Source organism: Aethalodelphis obliquidens, unplaced genomic scaffold, assembly GCF_003676395.1.
Source record: "Aethalodelphis obliquidens isolate GAN/ISIS:26980383/991018 unplaced genomic scaffold, ASM367639v1 scaffold9, whole genome shotgun sequence".
NCBI classification, from domain to species: Eukaryota; Metazoa; Chordata; class Mammalia; order Artiodactyla; family Delphinidae; genus Aethalodelphis; species Aethalodelphis obliquidens.
In genome coordinates, this window is record NW_020837953.1 from 40,610,902 (window position 1) to 40,623,807 (window position 12,906).

Consider the following 12,906-nt stretch of genomic DNA (forward strand, 5'->3'; position numbering starts at 1 on the left):
TGTGGCCTTGCTGAGGTGGCAAGATAACACCCTGGATGCTGAGATGAGGGACAGACGGCTCTGGCAATCAGCTTTATTTTTTCTCAGGAGCCTCCGGTTGGGAGTCATACAACCCTCAGAGGGCATCTCTGTGTGCCCTTGGCGACAGAATATCCCAATGTCTTCATTCGTGAATTTGATTCTTTCATGGAACACCCACCATATGCTGGTTTTCTGCTGTCTTGCGTTCTGAGTTCTGTCCAGAGGGGGATTTGTCCTTCAAGGCAGGTAGCACTTGTTTCATGGAGAATGGGACGTGGTGACTATGGGGCCTCTTCAGTGCTAGCTTAGCTGCCTACTTCGCCGAAGAGTTGAGCTGGGCTGGAGGGGAGGGGTGCGTTATGATGGGGGGGGGAGAGAGGCAGGGTCTCTGCCCCATCTCCGTCACCAGGGCAGCTGAGGGGCCCTGTTTCATCTTGCCAGGCTGGCTCACTTTGGGGCCGGAGGGTTTGTCAGGTTGGAAATTGCTTTCTTCAACTAGAACAGAGAACAGAGTGGGGAGGATGTAGAGGAGATTGCAAGTGGGGGGCGCCAGTATAGTTTGACTCCCCTAAGGGTTGATTCTGGAGTGAATTTTAGAGCCAGTGCCTCCCTATTGCATAGATCAGATCATTGAGGCCCAGAGAATGGCAGGGCTGGCCACAAAATAAGGTAGAGGTAGCTGGACCAAGTGGCTGACTACTCTGGGCCAGGAAGTGAGGCTCATCAGAATCCCATGAGGCCCCTCCAAGTTTTTTTTTTTTTTTGGCCACGCTGTGCGGCATGTGGGATCTTAGTTCCCCGACCAGGGATCAAACCCACGCCCCCTGCAGTGGAAGAGCAGAATCTTAACCACGGGACCACCAGGGAAGTCCCAAGGCCCCTCCAAATTTGATGGCAGAATTTTGGTGCCCCCCCACCTCCCCAGCCTGTTCGAGCATGGCTCCTCCCCTTTGCTCCACCCTCGGGACCATGGTACCTCCACCCAAGACACGAAGCCCACAGCTCTGCCCTGAGACGTCACGAAGAGGGACTGAAGGTTCAACAGCTCGAAGAGGTTGTGTGCCTGCAGGGGGTGCGGTTAGGAAACACTGGAGGATAGGTGGCACCCACCCGAACCCTCTGGCTTCAGTTTCTTCCTAGCTTGGCAGCTTTGAGCAGAGGTGAAGGCCCGGGCCAGGCTCTGTCCCAGTGGTGCCCACCCCACCTTGTTTCTGAGCCTGGGAGGGCTGGACAGCTGTGATGGTGGGTGGGAGACCAAGACCTGGGCCTGCAATGTCCAATGTGACCACCAGGGGTCCCCAGAGTCCACACAAGGGACTAGTGGAAAGGACCCGTTTTTCAGCATCATCTGGCATCATCCACTGGTACAGAGGGGTTGGGGCCACCCTTAGGTCCCCAACCTGCTTCTGTCCCTCCATGACCCATGTGCCAGGCTCTGTGCTTGCAGGGGGGAGGGGATCAGCATTCAGAGTGATTAAGTACTTTGCCCAAGATCACACAGGCAGAATGTGGTAGACCTGAAATTGAAACCCACGTGTGCCTTGATGAAAAGACCTATTTTTAACCACTGTTTCTTTCCATCCAGAATCTTCTGGTTCCCAAGCTCTCCCTCTTCCCTAGTCTCTGCATCATCCCAACAGCCCTGGAACTGAGAGACAGAGAGGGCAGGAACTGCATGCCCATTCCACAGGTGAGGAAGCAGGCCCGGGAGGAACAGAAAGCCACACAGCATGTCCGGGAAGCTGGAGCCAAGTTTCCCTCTCAGGCTCTTCCCCTCTATCCCAGGGCCCCTGTCTGCCCACAGCGAAAAATTTCGCCATTACCTGGTGCAGGGAGGTCTCCGGGGACAGCTTCAGGGTCACTGGCTCCACGGGGCAGCCCCCAGCCAAGATGTCCTGCAGACACTGCTGGGGATGGGGGAAGGGTTATGGGGGCCTGGGACAGCTCCCCCTTCCCCAGGCAGCCCCTCTCAAACCACAGGCTATCAGCTGGCCACTCCCCTCACAACCCTGCTGACTCCCCATCCTCTACTCACACCTCATATGAGCACTCACCTGGTGTCCTGGAACCCGGGAGGGTGGCTCAGCCTGGAGGGCCTGCACCAGGTGTGCCCTTCGCACGGTGCCCACCAGTATCTGAGACTCTGGACAAGTGGAGAGGGAGAGGAAAAAAGCCACATTATGAAAAAGGAACTTACGTTTACTGGACTGCTACGATGTGCCAAGGACTGTGCTGGGTGTTCTCATGACTCTCGGGAACATACAGCACCTATGGGTCAGGAACTATTATCACCCATTTTACAGGAGAGGAAACCGAGGCTCAGAGGCACAGAGAGATTAGTTGTCTTGCCCAAGGTCACTCAGCTTCTGACGTGGAGGAGTGGTAGCTGAGGGTGGCCAGGTAAGGCTGCCAGGGGGCCGGGAGGTAACCTGCCCACCCCAAGATGCCCCACCTGGCAGGGCCTCAAGGCAGGAGCAGGTCTGGGACACCTGCATGAAACTGTCTGTGCGTCAGGGCTGGGCTTTGTCCCTCATTTCCCATAGGAAGTTGCACTGGCTCAGCCCAGTGAAGGCATGAACCTGGAAGGCCGCCATGTCCTGAGGTCCTCCTGTGTGCTGGAGGCCTGGCGAGCCTCACTGCAGGGTATCACTGGAGTCTGCAGGTATTTAGCTTTGAGGGACAGCCTGATAGTTTTGATTTTTGTCCAGTAAAATAAAAACTTTACAACTGGACGTACAAAGGCTCCCTGTTTAAAAACAAAAACAATTAAAGCTATTTCTCGGATGAGCAGCAGGGTCCCGCAGGCTGGGCCTGTGCTGGTTGGGAACTCTTTGCTTCCTGTGGCTCTAAGGGTAGAAGTGGAGTCTGTCTTGTTCTAGCAGTCTGTCTTGTGAAGCTTCTTGAGGGGTCACCCACGTGCAGGTATTTTCAAGTGTGCTATTTGGCGTGTTCTGTGGGATAATGTTATAGGTGTTCCAATGTGGGTGGGGAGAAGGGCCTGGCCTTTGGGATGAGAACCTCTGACAACTCTGTCCTCCCTATTTTCCAGATGTGGCAACTGCAGTTCATAGAGCTTAAGGGATTTACTACAGTTCTGCTGCTCATAAATAGCTTTATGCCTCTTGGGGTAGGTATGGGGATGACCCATACGGTTGTGCAGGTTGCTCACTGCACAAGATACCTGCCCAAAGGACAAGTGGGGATCAAAATCCAGCTGTGCCGTGCTTGCCAAGTGTGCATTTTGTTTCATTTGCACAAAGGGGACATATGGGCTGACAGTGGCCCTGAGTGGGGCATGGCTGTCCCCTCCCTACCCCCCAGCTTATCTTTCCCACTCATACTGTACTTGTCCTAGAGGGAAATGATGCTCTAGCTAGGTCCTCTCCCAAAATTCAGCTTATGTGTCTTTTAACAAGGGCCCCCACTCATTTTTCTCTAAAAGGATGTCTTTCTCATGGCAACAGGGTTGAGGGAGGTGACTCAGTTGGGGAATGCCTGAAGGGGAGACTGAGGGAAGGAGCCTTCTGGGAGGCCCTAGTAGTGTTCCCATCATCCTACTGTAGGATGTAAGTAGGACTAAGCTCCGCAAGTAGGATGGCTATTACCTCCATTTTACCAATGAGGAAACTGAGGCTCAGAGAGGTGAAGTGACTTGCCCAAGGTCACACAGTTGCAGAGCCCGGTTTTGGATCCAGGTGCCTGATAGGTACAATGCCCTGCTTACCCATTCCTGGGCCTGACCCTCCCAGGTCCAAGAGGAAGGTAGAGGGAATGCCTCCTCCCCATTCGTGCTCCCCCTTCCTGTCGGGCACCTGTGCTCTCCACCAGGGGGTACTCGGCAGTGTCTGTGGAGGTCACGACCTTGACCACCTCCTCCTGCGGTGTGTCCTTGGCCAGCGTGGTGATGGTACAGTTCATGAAGTGCTCCACAATTACATGGTGAGAGCTGGGGCAGAGGGATGCTCCCATCAGGTCCTGGGGTGGGGGGTTATCCAGACCCCTGGACAAGCTGGGGCAAGCTGGGAGGAGTTTTGCCAGTTCTTCAGCGTGGGCAGGGTCTAAGAGATTCCTGAGATGAACAGCTCCTAGCACCCCAAGGGAGGGAGGGAGGAACCTGGGGACCAGCTGGCCTATGCCCTCTGGACCCCTATCTCCCCCCAGACCAGCTCTACTTTGACCTGTTTTATTCAGAAGCCGTCGCTGGAGAATTTCATTTGAAGAAAAGTTTTATGGCATAAAGGGAAAAAAGAGCTTTAAAGTTTGAAAATCACGGGAGTAACCACTCCCATTTAACAGATGGGGAAACTGAGTCTGGAGAAGGGGGCAACTTGCACATGTTTGGAGCTGGGCCTTGGACCCAGGGCTCTCAGAGCCTCTTAGTCCTGCTTCTCTGGGGACAGAGGCTGCTTGGCCCTGTCTGGTTGAGTCAGGACCTCAAAGCTCGTTTCCATTGCAGTATTCCAGTCCCACCTCCAGCTCCCAACACCCCAGTGAGGACAGCAGAGCAGGAGCAGGGGGAGGGGTGGGGCCTCCCAGAGCTGGCGCTGACTCTCTGTGTGACCTGGAGCAAGACGTGGCACCTGTCTGAGCCCCACTTTCTGACAAATGGGCAATATCTGTCCTACTGTTGTGGAGACCGACTGATGACCAGTAAGACACTGAGGCCAAGGACTCCCCCAAGGTCACACAGGGAGCCGGCGAGAATGGAGACTAGGGAGCAGCCATGTGTCGGCCCCTCCCACGCTCACCCATGTCCAAGGTCAGCCCACCCAGACACCATCACCTCAGCCAGCCTGAGCAGACACCGCTCACCTGATTTTTCGGCACCGGATCCACGGAAGGTATGGCAGTCTCTTGACAATGATGGTGCCGTCATAGAAGGAAGGCTGGCAGCTCTGGGCGATGGCGTTGGCCGCCAGCACCGCCATCAGCACAGGAAGTGCGTGCACGATCTGGCCAGTCAGCTCGAAGGCCAGCAATGCTGTGGAGATGGTGTGGGTCACAGCCCCTGAGAAAGCCGCAGCCCCTGCAGGGGGCAGAGCCAGGGAGGGGGGCTCAGGCCAGGAGACAGCTTCATGCAAAGGGCAAGGCTGCTGTGACTATGGCCATGGGCTGGGGTGGGAATTGTCCAGAGGCCACACATTGGCCACTGTTGGAAGTGCCCTATGCCTGGGCTTGGTGAGGGAAAGAGCAGTAAGGAAGAAGGGGTACCAGGGACATGACAGGAGCTAGAAAAAGTAATGGAGGCTAAGGGGAAGGGCTCAGGGAAGGGTGGGGCTCATTGGGAGGCTAATGACCTCCCCATGCCCTGCAGAGCTACTGGCTGATTCTCCGGGTCCAGCCCAGACCCACGATGTTTGCCCGTCCGGTGGGAACCCGGTTTACTCACCTGCCAGGGCATACCCCCCAGGCATGATGGGGTTGGTGACACCTCCAGCCACGATGCCCTCTGGGAAGGCAACAGAGAGGGCCTCCCCTATGAGGCGCCCGATGGCAGCTCCTGGTCGCAGATTTAGGGTGAGGGCAGGGAGCCAGGCTGACCCAGTCCCCACAGCCCTCCATCCCTGGGGATCAACCTCAGTACCATCCTGGGGAAGTGGGTGGACCAGGAGCCATGGCCCTGACCCGATAACTCTGAGTTTCTCAGACCCTCAACACCCCAGACTCACCGAAGATAAATATGGGCATGAAGTACCCAGCAGGCATGGGGATCGTGGTGGCCAGAATTATCATCCAGAACTGTGGGTGGCGGGAACCGAGGGGGCAGAGGTTAGAGGCAGCTGGACAAGAGTAGGCAAGGGAGGGACAAGACAGGGGGCAGGGGGGTTTCCCAGGGAGAAGGAGGATGCCCAGGCACATGCCCATCGCCAGTATCTGGTGTGAGAGAAGGTGTGCCCAGGGGAAGGATCCCCACCCTGGCAAAGTGCCTACTGTGTGCCTGGCACTGTGCCAGGGACTTTCCTTTCTTCCCTCTCAACCTTCCTTGATGTAAGCACAGTAACTAGCCCGTTCTAAAGATGAGGAAACTGAGGCTCAGAGAGCTGAAGCAACTTGCCCAGGACCACACAGCGGGCAGAGGTCAGGCCAGGGAGTCTGCATGAAGGCCTAGGCCCTGCGCTATGTACATGCTATGGGGAGGTACCCCATCCCACCCAAGGCTGGCCTCAGCTCTGCGCACATCCCTGGGGGCCCCGGGAGCCCACCTTCATAACCAGGAAGAAGGCGAGGGTCCCAAAGATGGTGAACTGCGGGTGGTACCATTCGAACCATAGGTTCTGTGGGTCGGGCTCCGAGGGCCAGGGTGGGGACGAGTTCCGGGTCATCAGCACCCACGAGTTATTGTCGAACAGTGAGTCCAGATGCTCCCTCATGGACAGCTGGAGAAGGGGGCAGCTTGGAGTTCTGCGTGAGGGCCGGGCAGCAGTCCCTGCCCCCCCCCCCCCCCCCCCCCACTGCCTGACCCTGCCTCAAATCCTCATCTGCCACTTCCTGTTGGGGGGAGACCTTGGGAAGGGCTCTGGCCCTCTTGGAGCTGCACAGCCATCCCCTTATAGGCGTTGTGGGGATTGAGATGATGGGCACAAGTTGGACAACGACTGGGCATTCCCCCCTCTGGCCACCCCAGCTCAGCACCCCTTACCCGAGAAGCCATGAAGCGGCCCACGCCAGGGGGATAGGTGATGGAGGCGAGAACCAAGGCCGCCAGAGCGGAATACAGAGGCTTGCTGTGGGGTGGGGGCGGAGGGCCAGCTCCAGTGCCAGCCGTCCTCTTCCCCTCCCCCCACCCCACGGAGCGGGCTGCCACCCTGCTGGCTGACGCTGAGGCAGGGACGGGAGAAAGAGGCACAGGAGCAGGGGACGGGTGGGGGTCAGCCCCACACCGCTCGGGTAAGCAGGGGTCGGGGCTCATAGGAGAGCTTGGGACACAGGCGGGCTGCCCGCCAGGCAGGTGGGACCAGGGCAGGACCGGCCAAGGTGGAGGAGGGCTGATTCTGAAATGCCAACGCCAGGGGGCAGACAAGGTTGGGAAGGAGATGGGGCTCAGTAAGGGGCCTGGGGCTCCACGGGGAAGTAGGGGTTCAGTGAGGGGGAGGGAGGTTAGTGAGGGAGGGAGGGCTCAAATATTGGGGTTGGGAGCCTAGTAAGTGGGGGAGCCGTTACTATGGGGACCTGGACAGGGGTGTTAGTGAGGGGTGGGGATCTCCATATAAGGCTCAGGAGAGTCTAGGGGCATCACCCTGCGGGGTCCCTGGCCCCCATTCAGAGCCCACCTGGTGGCCAGCAGTTTGGAGAGGACCCGATTGGTCTTGACAAAGCCGAGGAACGTTCGCTGACAGAAGAGGTAAGCACAGCTCAGGATGCCACAGATGGCCCTGCAGGGGGGGGAGGGGAGTCCAGAGCCCCTCGCCAGAACCGAGGGCAGCAGTTCAGCCTGGGGGAGGCCCCCAGTTGGGCTCTTGAGGGGCTAGAGTCATCCACTCACCCCAGCGCCACAAAAAAGAAGATCTCTGGCAGGTCAAAGGGGACGTCTACCCGGAAACTGGTCTTGTAGAGGGAGGTGATGGTCTCTGGGAAAGGAGGGGAGTGGGGATCAGGGACCACACTCCTACCCCAGCCAAACCGAAGGCTCAGAATTAACAGGCAGGAGTGGAGGTGCTGCCACGTCCTGCCCCCAAATACCCTTTCCCTGGCCCTGCCTCCCCCTTCTACCCTCGGGGCTCCCATCCTTCATGCCCAATCCAGGTCAATTCGTTTCCACACTTGTAGAAGGAGGGGAGCGGAGAGGAAGAAGAGAAGAGAGAGGAGAAAGGAGGGAGGAGGGAGAGGAAGGGGAGGAAGAGGGAAAAGGGAAGAGAGAGGGGAGAAGGGAGGGGAGGGGGGAGGAGGGAGGAGGGAGGGAAGGCGGGGCAGGGGGCAGGGTCTAGGGCGGGGCTCACCCTGCTCGCTGTTGAAGACAGCCAGGAGGCGGAACATGAAGGCCCCACAGGTGGCAGCGAAGAAGCCCCTCCAGTAATCCCAGACCGAGAAGTGGGAGGACATGACCTCGATGCTGAACAGGACGCCTGGGGGCAACACTGAGCTTCGACAGACACCACCACGCCCATCCCAGCGCCCTGACCACTCCCGTCCTGCTCTCCCACAGCCCGAACAGACAGGGCCACCCCTTCTCTTTGGTCCTGAGCTGAGGGGAGAGGAGGGCAGAGCGGGAGCCCCCTGCCTAGGGAACAGGCTTGTAGGCGCTCCTCTCGGCCATCCCAAACCTTACAACAGCCTTTGGGATGGGGACGATTACAATCCCCATTTTACAGATGAGGAAATGAGGCTGAGGACTGAACTCACCGGCCCAGGGTCACGCAAGGCGAGCTGAGTTTCAAACCCAAGTCTGTCTAATGTGACCGTGAAGCATCTCGACGCCCACCCCCACCTCCACCCTGGGGCGGCTCTGCCCTCCCGGTAAGACTGAAGTAACAACCAAGACCAGATTAGCCGCCATCCTCCCTGCGGGTTCCTCCACTGGGCGGAGGAGCGAGCTGGTCAGTCCGCCAGGGGAGGGACTGGGGGCCGGGGGTGGGAGCCCGGGGTGCAGGGGGAGGGCCTCACCGCTGAAGGGCGCTGCGAACACTGTGGCCACGCCCACCGCCGCTGCCGCCACCAGCATTTCGTTTTGCTTGCTCTTGTTCTGGGGGGATCCGGAGTCCCGCGCTGAGAGTCAGCCCCCGCCCTCCCCTCCGTCTCTTTCCTCCGAGGAGGGGGGGCCTATGAGCCCCTTACCTCAGACTCCCCAATGGCCTTGGTGCGCAGGCGGCCCAGGTAGGCAGCGATCATCACAGACAGGTGCACGAAGGGGCCCTGCCAGAGGAGGTGTGCGCACAGGGCACAGGGTCCGCCCCTTGAGGGGAGCCGGGGCCCTTGCTTCTCTCCTTCCTCCCGCTCCGGGCCCAGGGTTGGGGGTAGAGGGAGCCTCATCCAGAGACAGCTCGGCCGTCCCACCCACTCCCTATGCCTCCATCTCCCCAGTTCCTTTGTCATACTCTGGGGACCTGGCCTGTCTCCTCCCCAAGACTCAGCCCTGCGAAGGCAGGCCCTGGCCTGAGTTCCCCCTGACCTAGCTTCGGTGGGGATGGAGAAAAGGCAGAGGGGGCAGGAGGGCAGGGTGGGACGGGGTGGGGTGCTCTCATGCCCGTCCATACCACTTTGCCCAGGAAGATGGTGCTGCCCGTGGCCAGGGTGCAGGTGAGGCCCACCACCTTGGCCCCGAAGTTCTTGATATCCAGGTAGTCCTCCAAGACCACGCCCGACAGGATGGTCTTCAGCTCCGGAATTCCAGAACCTTGGCAGGGGATGGATGGACGGGGTGGGGGTCGGGAGGAAGAGGAGGGACGATATCTAGATAAACCCTTATCGCTTTACCCTGCACAGGGCTTCACATCGTGATCTCATCAGCTCTCCTAAACCCTGTGAGTTAGGATTCCTAAACTCATTTTGCAGATGAGGAAGCTGCGGGTCAGAGAGGGGATGTGAATTGCCTACGTTCTTCCAGCTGGTCCTGCCAGTCAGCTATTGCAGGATGGGGGGAACCTAGGAGAGAAGCTCAGGCCACCCAGATGCATCCCTGCAGCTCCCCTGTGCGGCTGGCCTGGAGCTGAAAGCAGAGCTGAGAGGCCTGGAAGAGATGCGCCCCTCCGTGAGCCCCTCCCTGGGGAGCCATGGTGCCGGCCCAGAGGAGCCCTCAGAAAGGGAGCAGAGCCAACAGTGACCCGAGTCAAGCAAGATCTGTCCTTCTGGGGCTTCCCTGGTGGCGCAGTGGTTAAGAATCCGCCTGCCAATGCAAGGGACACGGGTTCGAGCCCTGATCCGGGAAGATCCCACATGCCGCGGAGCAACTAAGCCCATGCGCCACAACTACTGAGCCCACGTGCCACAACTACTGAAGCCTGCGTGCCTAGAGCCCGTGCTCCGCAACAAGAGAAGCCACGACAATGAGAAGCCCGAGCACCGCAACGAAGAGTAGCCCCCGCTCACTGCAACTAGAGAAAGCCCGCACGCAGCAACAAAGACCCAACACAGCCAAAAATAAATAAATAAATTTATTTAAAAAAAAAGATCTGTCCTTCTCACTGTGTGACTTCAGGCAACTTACACAACTCTTCTGAGCCTGGCTTCTCTGGCTGTGAAGTGGGGTTACTGTTTCCTGCCTCCCCCCATCAGGAGCCCCGAAGGACAGGAAAAGGCTTTGGGCGGTGGGCACCGAGGGGCAAGGCAAACAGGTGAAAGGTGTGGCAATGGGCTTACCTCCCGAGAAGGGCGTGATGCTCTGGGAAAAGCCTGAGGAGAAGGAGACCAGGGCCACAGGGTACACGGTCCAGGAGAGATACCGGAGTAGGTGGCTGTCCCCAATCTCCCGGTACAGCCACTTGTGTGCTGGGGACAGCTGAGAGTCAGGGAGCCATCCACGGGCTCTGCCGCCCTCAGGCACCCACTTGCTGGCCAGGAAATGGAGGCTCAGAGGGCGGTGGCCCAGGACCACCCAGTAAGTGGCAGATCCCCAAGAGGAGGCAAGAGTAGGACCCTGGATCACATCCCAGTGTTGCCACTCCCTAGCTGAGTGACCTTTTGCAGGCCATTCAACATCTCTGAGCCTCTGTTTCCCCATCTGTCAAATGGGCTCTCAGATGAGGTCTGGTGCATGGCAGGTCCTCGTAATCCCACCTGAGCAAGTCTGCCAGAGAAGGTGTGTTAGACACTTCCTGCCCCGTGCCCCCTCTTCCAGGGAGACCTCAGGGTGGAGAGAGCCTGCCAAAGCATGGGGAGAGAACGTTCTATGCCTGGTGGTCTAGACAAGTGTTCTCCCCCACAGTTACTGAGCTGAGAGCAAGGAGGGAGGAGAAGGGAGCAGGGGCGGCAGGAAGCGGTGGGCATAGAGCTCAGAGGAAGAAGGACTATTTGGTCTTTCACTCATTGGGCAGATGAGGAGACTGAGGCCCAGAGAGGGGCAGGAGCCTGCCCAGGGTCACACAGCAAGTCAAGAGCAAAGCCAGGACCAGACCCAGGCCTCCTCCCCACCCAGAGCCCTCCCCCACCCCCGCTGCACCTGGCGGCCCATCTGGCATCCCGAAAGCGTGCTCGAAAGCCCCGGGTCCAGAGCAGGCGTGCATGCCGGGGAGGGGTTACCTCGGACCACACGGCCGACAGTGAAGCTCATGGTGTAGCTGATCAGGGCCATGAGCACCCCGAGGGTCATCAGGAAGTACCAGTCCTCACCCATGCGGAACAGCTTCTGCTTCAACCCCTCGAGGCCACCTGGGGCAGGGGCATCGGGTGGTAGCCCAGGGCCCAGTGAGGGCACGGGGCGGGGGCGGGGGGCAGGGGCTGTGTGGGGCTGGGGCCAGGTGGTCGAATCCAGGGAAGCTGGGAGGGGGCTCTGCCTCACGTGAGAGACAGCAGGATTTGTGCAAGTGAAGGTGGAAGCACGGTGGGCGCCAGACCTATTGGCCCCGCCAGGAGGGAGCCTTTGACCTACCCGCCCTCCCCACCCCTGCCCCTTCCTGAGGTACTTATGGAAGAATAACAGAGAGGGCAGGGTGTGGAGGGAGAGCTGGAAACTACACTTTCTCCAGCATCTCCGCAGGGGACATAGCTTAGAGGACACGAGAGTCTAGAGAGACTGCTCTGTGGTCCAAGGACCGGTGGGGCTGTCCTGGTGTCAGGCCAGAGAGCACCCACTGGGCCCCTAGCAAGGTCCCCGGCGGAGTGATCAGGCCTGGGGGCTGCGTTCCCAAAAGGCAGAGAGCAGACCTCTAGCACATCTGTCCCACAGACTGGCAGACAGATCCCCACCCTCCCTGCCGCCCAGGATGGGGGCAGCTCTTGGGCTCCAAGGTGGGTGGGGAGGCGGACCCAGGGAGGGTGATGTCCCGAGGGGTTTTCGACAGGGAGCGGAAGGGAACCTAGCTGTCACCTCGGATGCCTCGGCGGATGCGGGGACACGGGCCCCATAGCTCCTGAAGTGTCACAGGATTCCCCGAGGAGCCCTCACGAAGCCCTACCAGCTCCTCCATCAGGCCCCTGAGAGAGTAGACAGGCAGACGGACCCTTGGTGAGCTGCTCCAACGCCCTTACCCAGCCACTGGGCCCTTCCAATATCTACTTCCCAGATAGAAGGGAAAGGTGGCATTTTCAGGAGGGGACGTGGGTCTGGTGTGCCTTCATTCCTGAGGGGGTGACCCCGAGGGTGCGAGTGTGTGTGTTAATGTTTAGGATGAGGGCAGTGGTTCCTAGCTGTCCCCTACATGTCCAGCAGCAGGTTGATCAAGGCCGCACCCCAGGCTCAGAGCCCCCTTCCCCATCCTGTGGCTGCCACTCCTACCCTCCCTGGACGCTTGTCTGCTCCCGCTGCTCAGAGCAGTCTCCTTGCCCAGGGGAGTCACTGTCTCACGGTGGGGTCCCCATGGACCACTCTGACTCCCCATGCCCATCCCTGAGCCTCCAACCCCTCGGCTCAGGCCAGAGTCAGGAAAACCCCAGGCCCAGAAGGAGAAGCCGTGAGGGTCCAAAGGAGATGCTGGCTCCCTGCCCCCCAGCTTCCTGCTCCTGCCCTGCCTGCCCTGGTCCTGGCAGGTTCCATCCAAGTCCCTGCCCCAGCTCTGCACCCGGCGGCCCCTCACCTTTGTCAGTCCGCTCTGCTGTGGCCCCAGCCAGCCCTCCTCTGACAGAGACTCCTTTGCTTGCAGCTCAGGTGCACCTGGACAGGTGTGTGTTCCACCAATCAACATCCTGGCCCCCCCTCCTCCCCGCCCCACCCCGCCGGGGTTTACCCTGGCCATTAAGAATGTCCTTGACAAACCAACTGGAACTGCCCCGGCCAGCTGAGTGGTGCAGGCCAGA

At 59.3% G+C, this 12,906-nt stretch overlaps 1 protein-coding gene across 1 annotated transcript; it reads right to left on the reverse strand.

Annotated features, from left to right (window-relative positions):
• Positions 1-59: 59 nt before the first annotated feature.
• Positions 60-12,080, reverse strand: LOC113622156 (chloride channel protein ClC-Ka). Its single transcript, XM_027110045.1, has 19 exons — positions 11,981-12,080; positions 11,194-11,322; positions 10,315-10,443; positions 9,213-9,352; positions 8,794-8,871; positions 8,623-8,701; positions 7,959-8,084; positions 7,505-7,589; positions 7,293-7,394; positions 6,662-6,746; positions 6,225-6,398; positions 5,691-5,760; positions 5,411-5,521; positions 4,834-5,047; positions 3,834-3,967; positions 2,076-2,164; positions 1,845-1,925; positions 998-1,084; positions 60-516 (listed from the first exon to the last, which is right to left on the reverse strand). Exons 1-19 carry the CDS (start codon positions 12,078-12,080, stop codon positions 469-471), a joined length of 2,061 nt encoding a protein of 686 aa, XP_026965846.1. The 3' UTR covers positions 60-468.
• Positions 12,081-12,906: the final 826 nt, after the last annotated feature.

Excerpts from the sequence above, each read along its gene's own strand:
- LOC113622156 (XM_027110045.1), bottom strand. The coding sequence starts at position 12,080 with ATGGAGGAGCTGGTAGGGCTTCGTGAGGGCTCCTCGGGGAATCCTGTG. Across the intron at positions 5,522-5,690 it reads CATGCCCATATTTATCTTCG|GAGCTGCCATCGGGCGCCTC; the intron begins GTGAGTCTGGGG and ends ATCTGCGACCAG. Across the intron at positions 517-997 it reads GCTTCGTGTCTTGGGTGGAG|TTGAAGAAAGCAATTTCCAA; the intron begins GTACCATGGTCC and ends TCTCTGTTCTAG.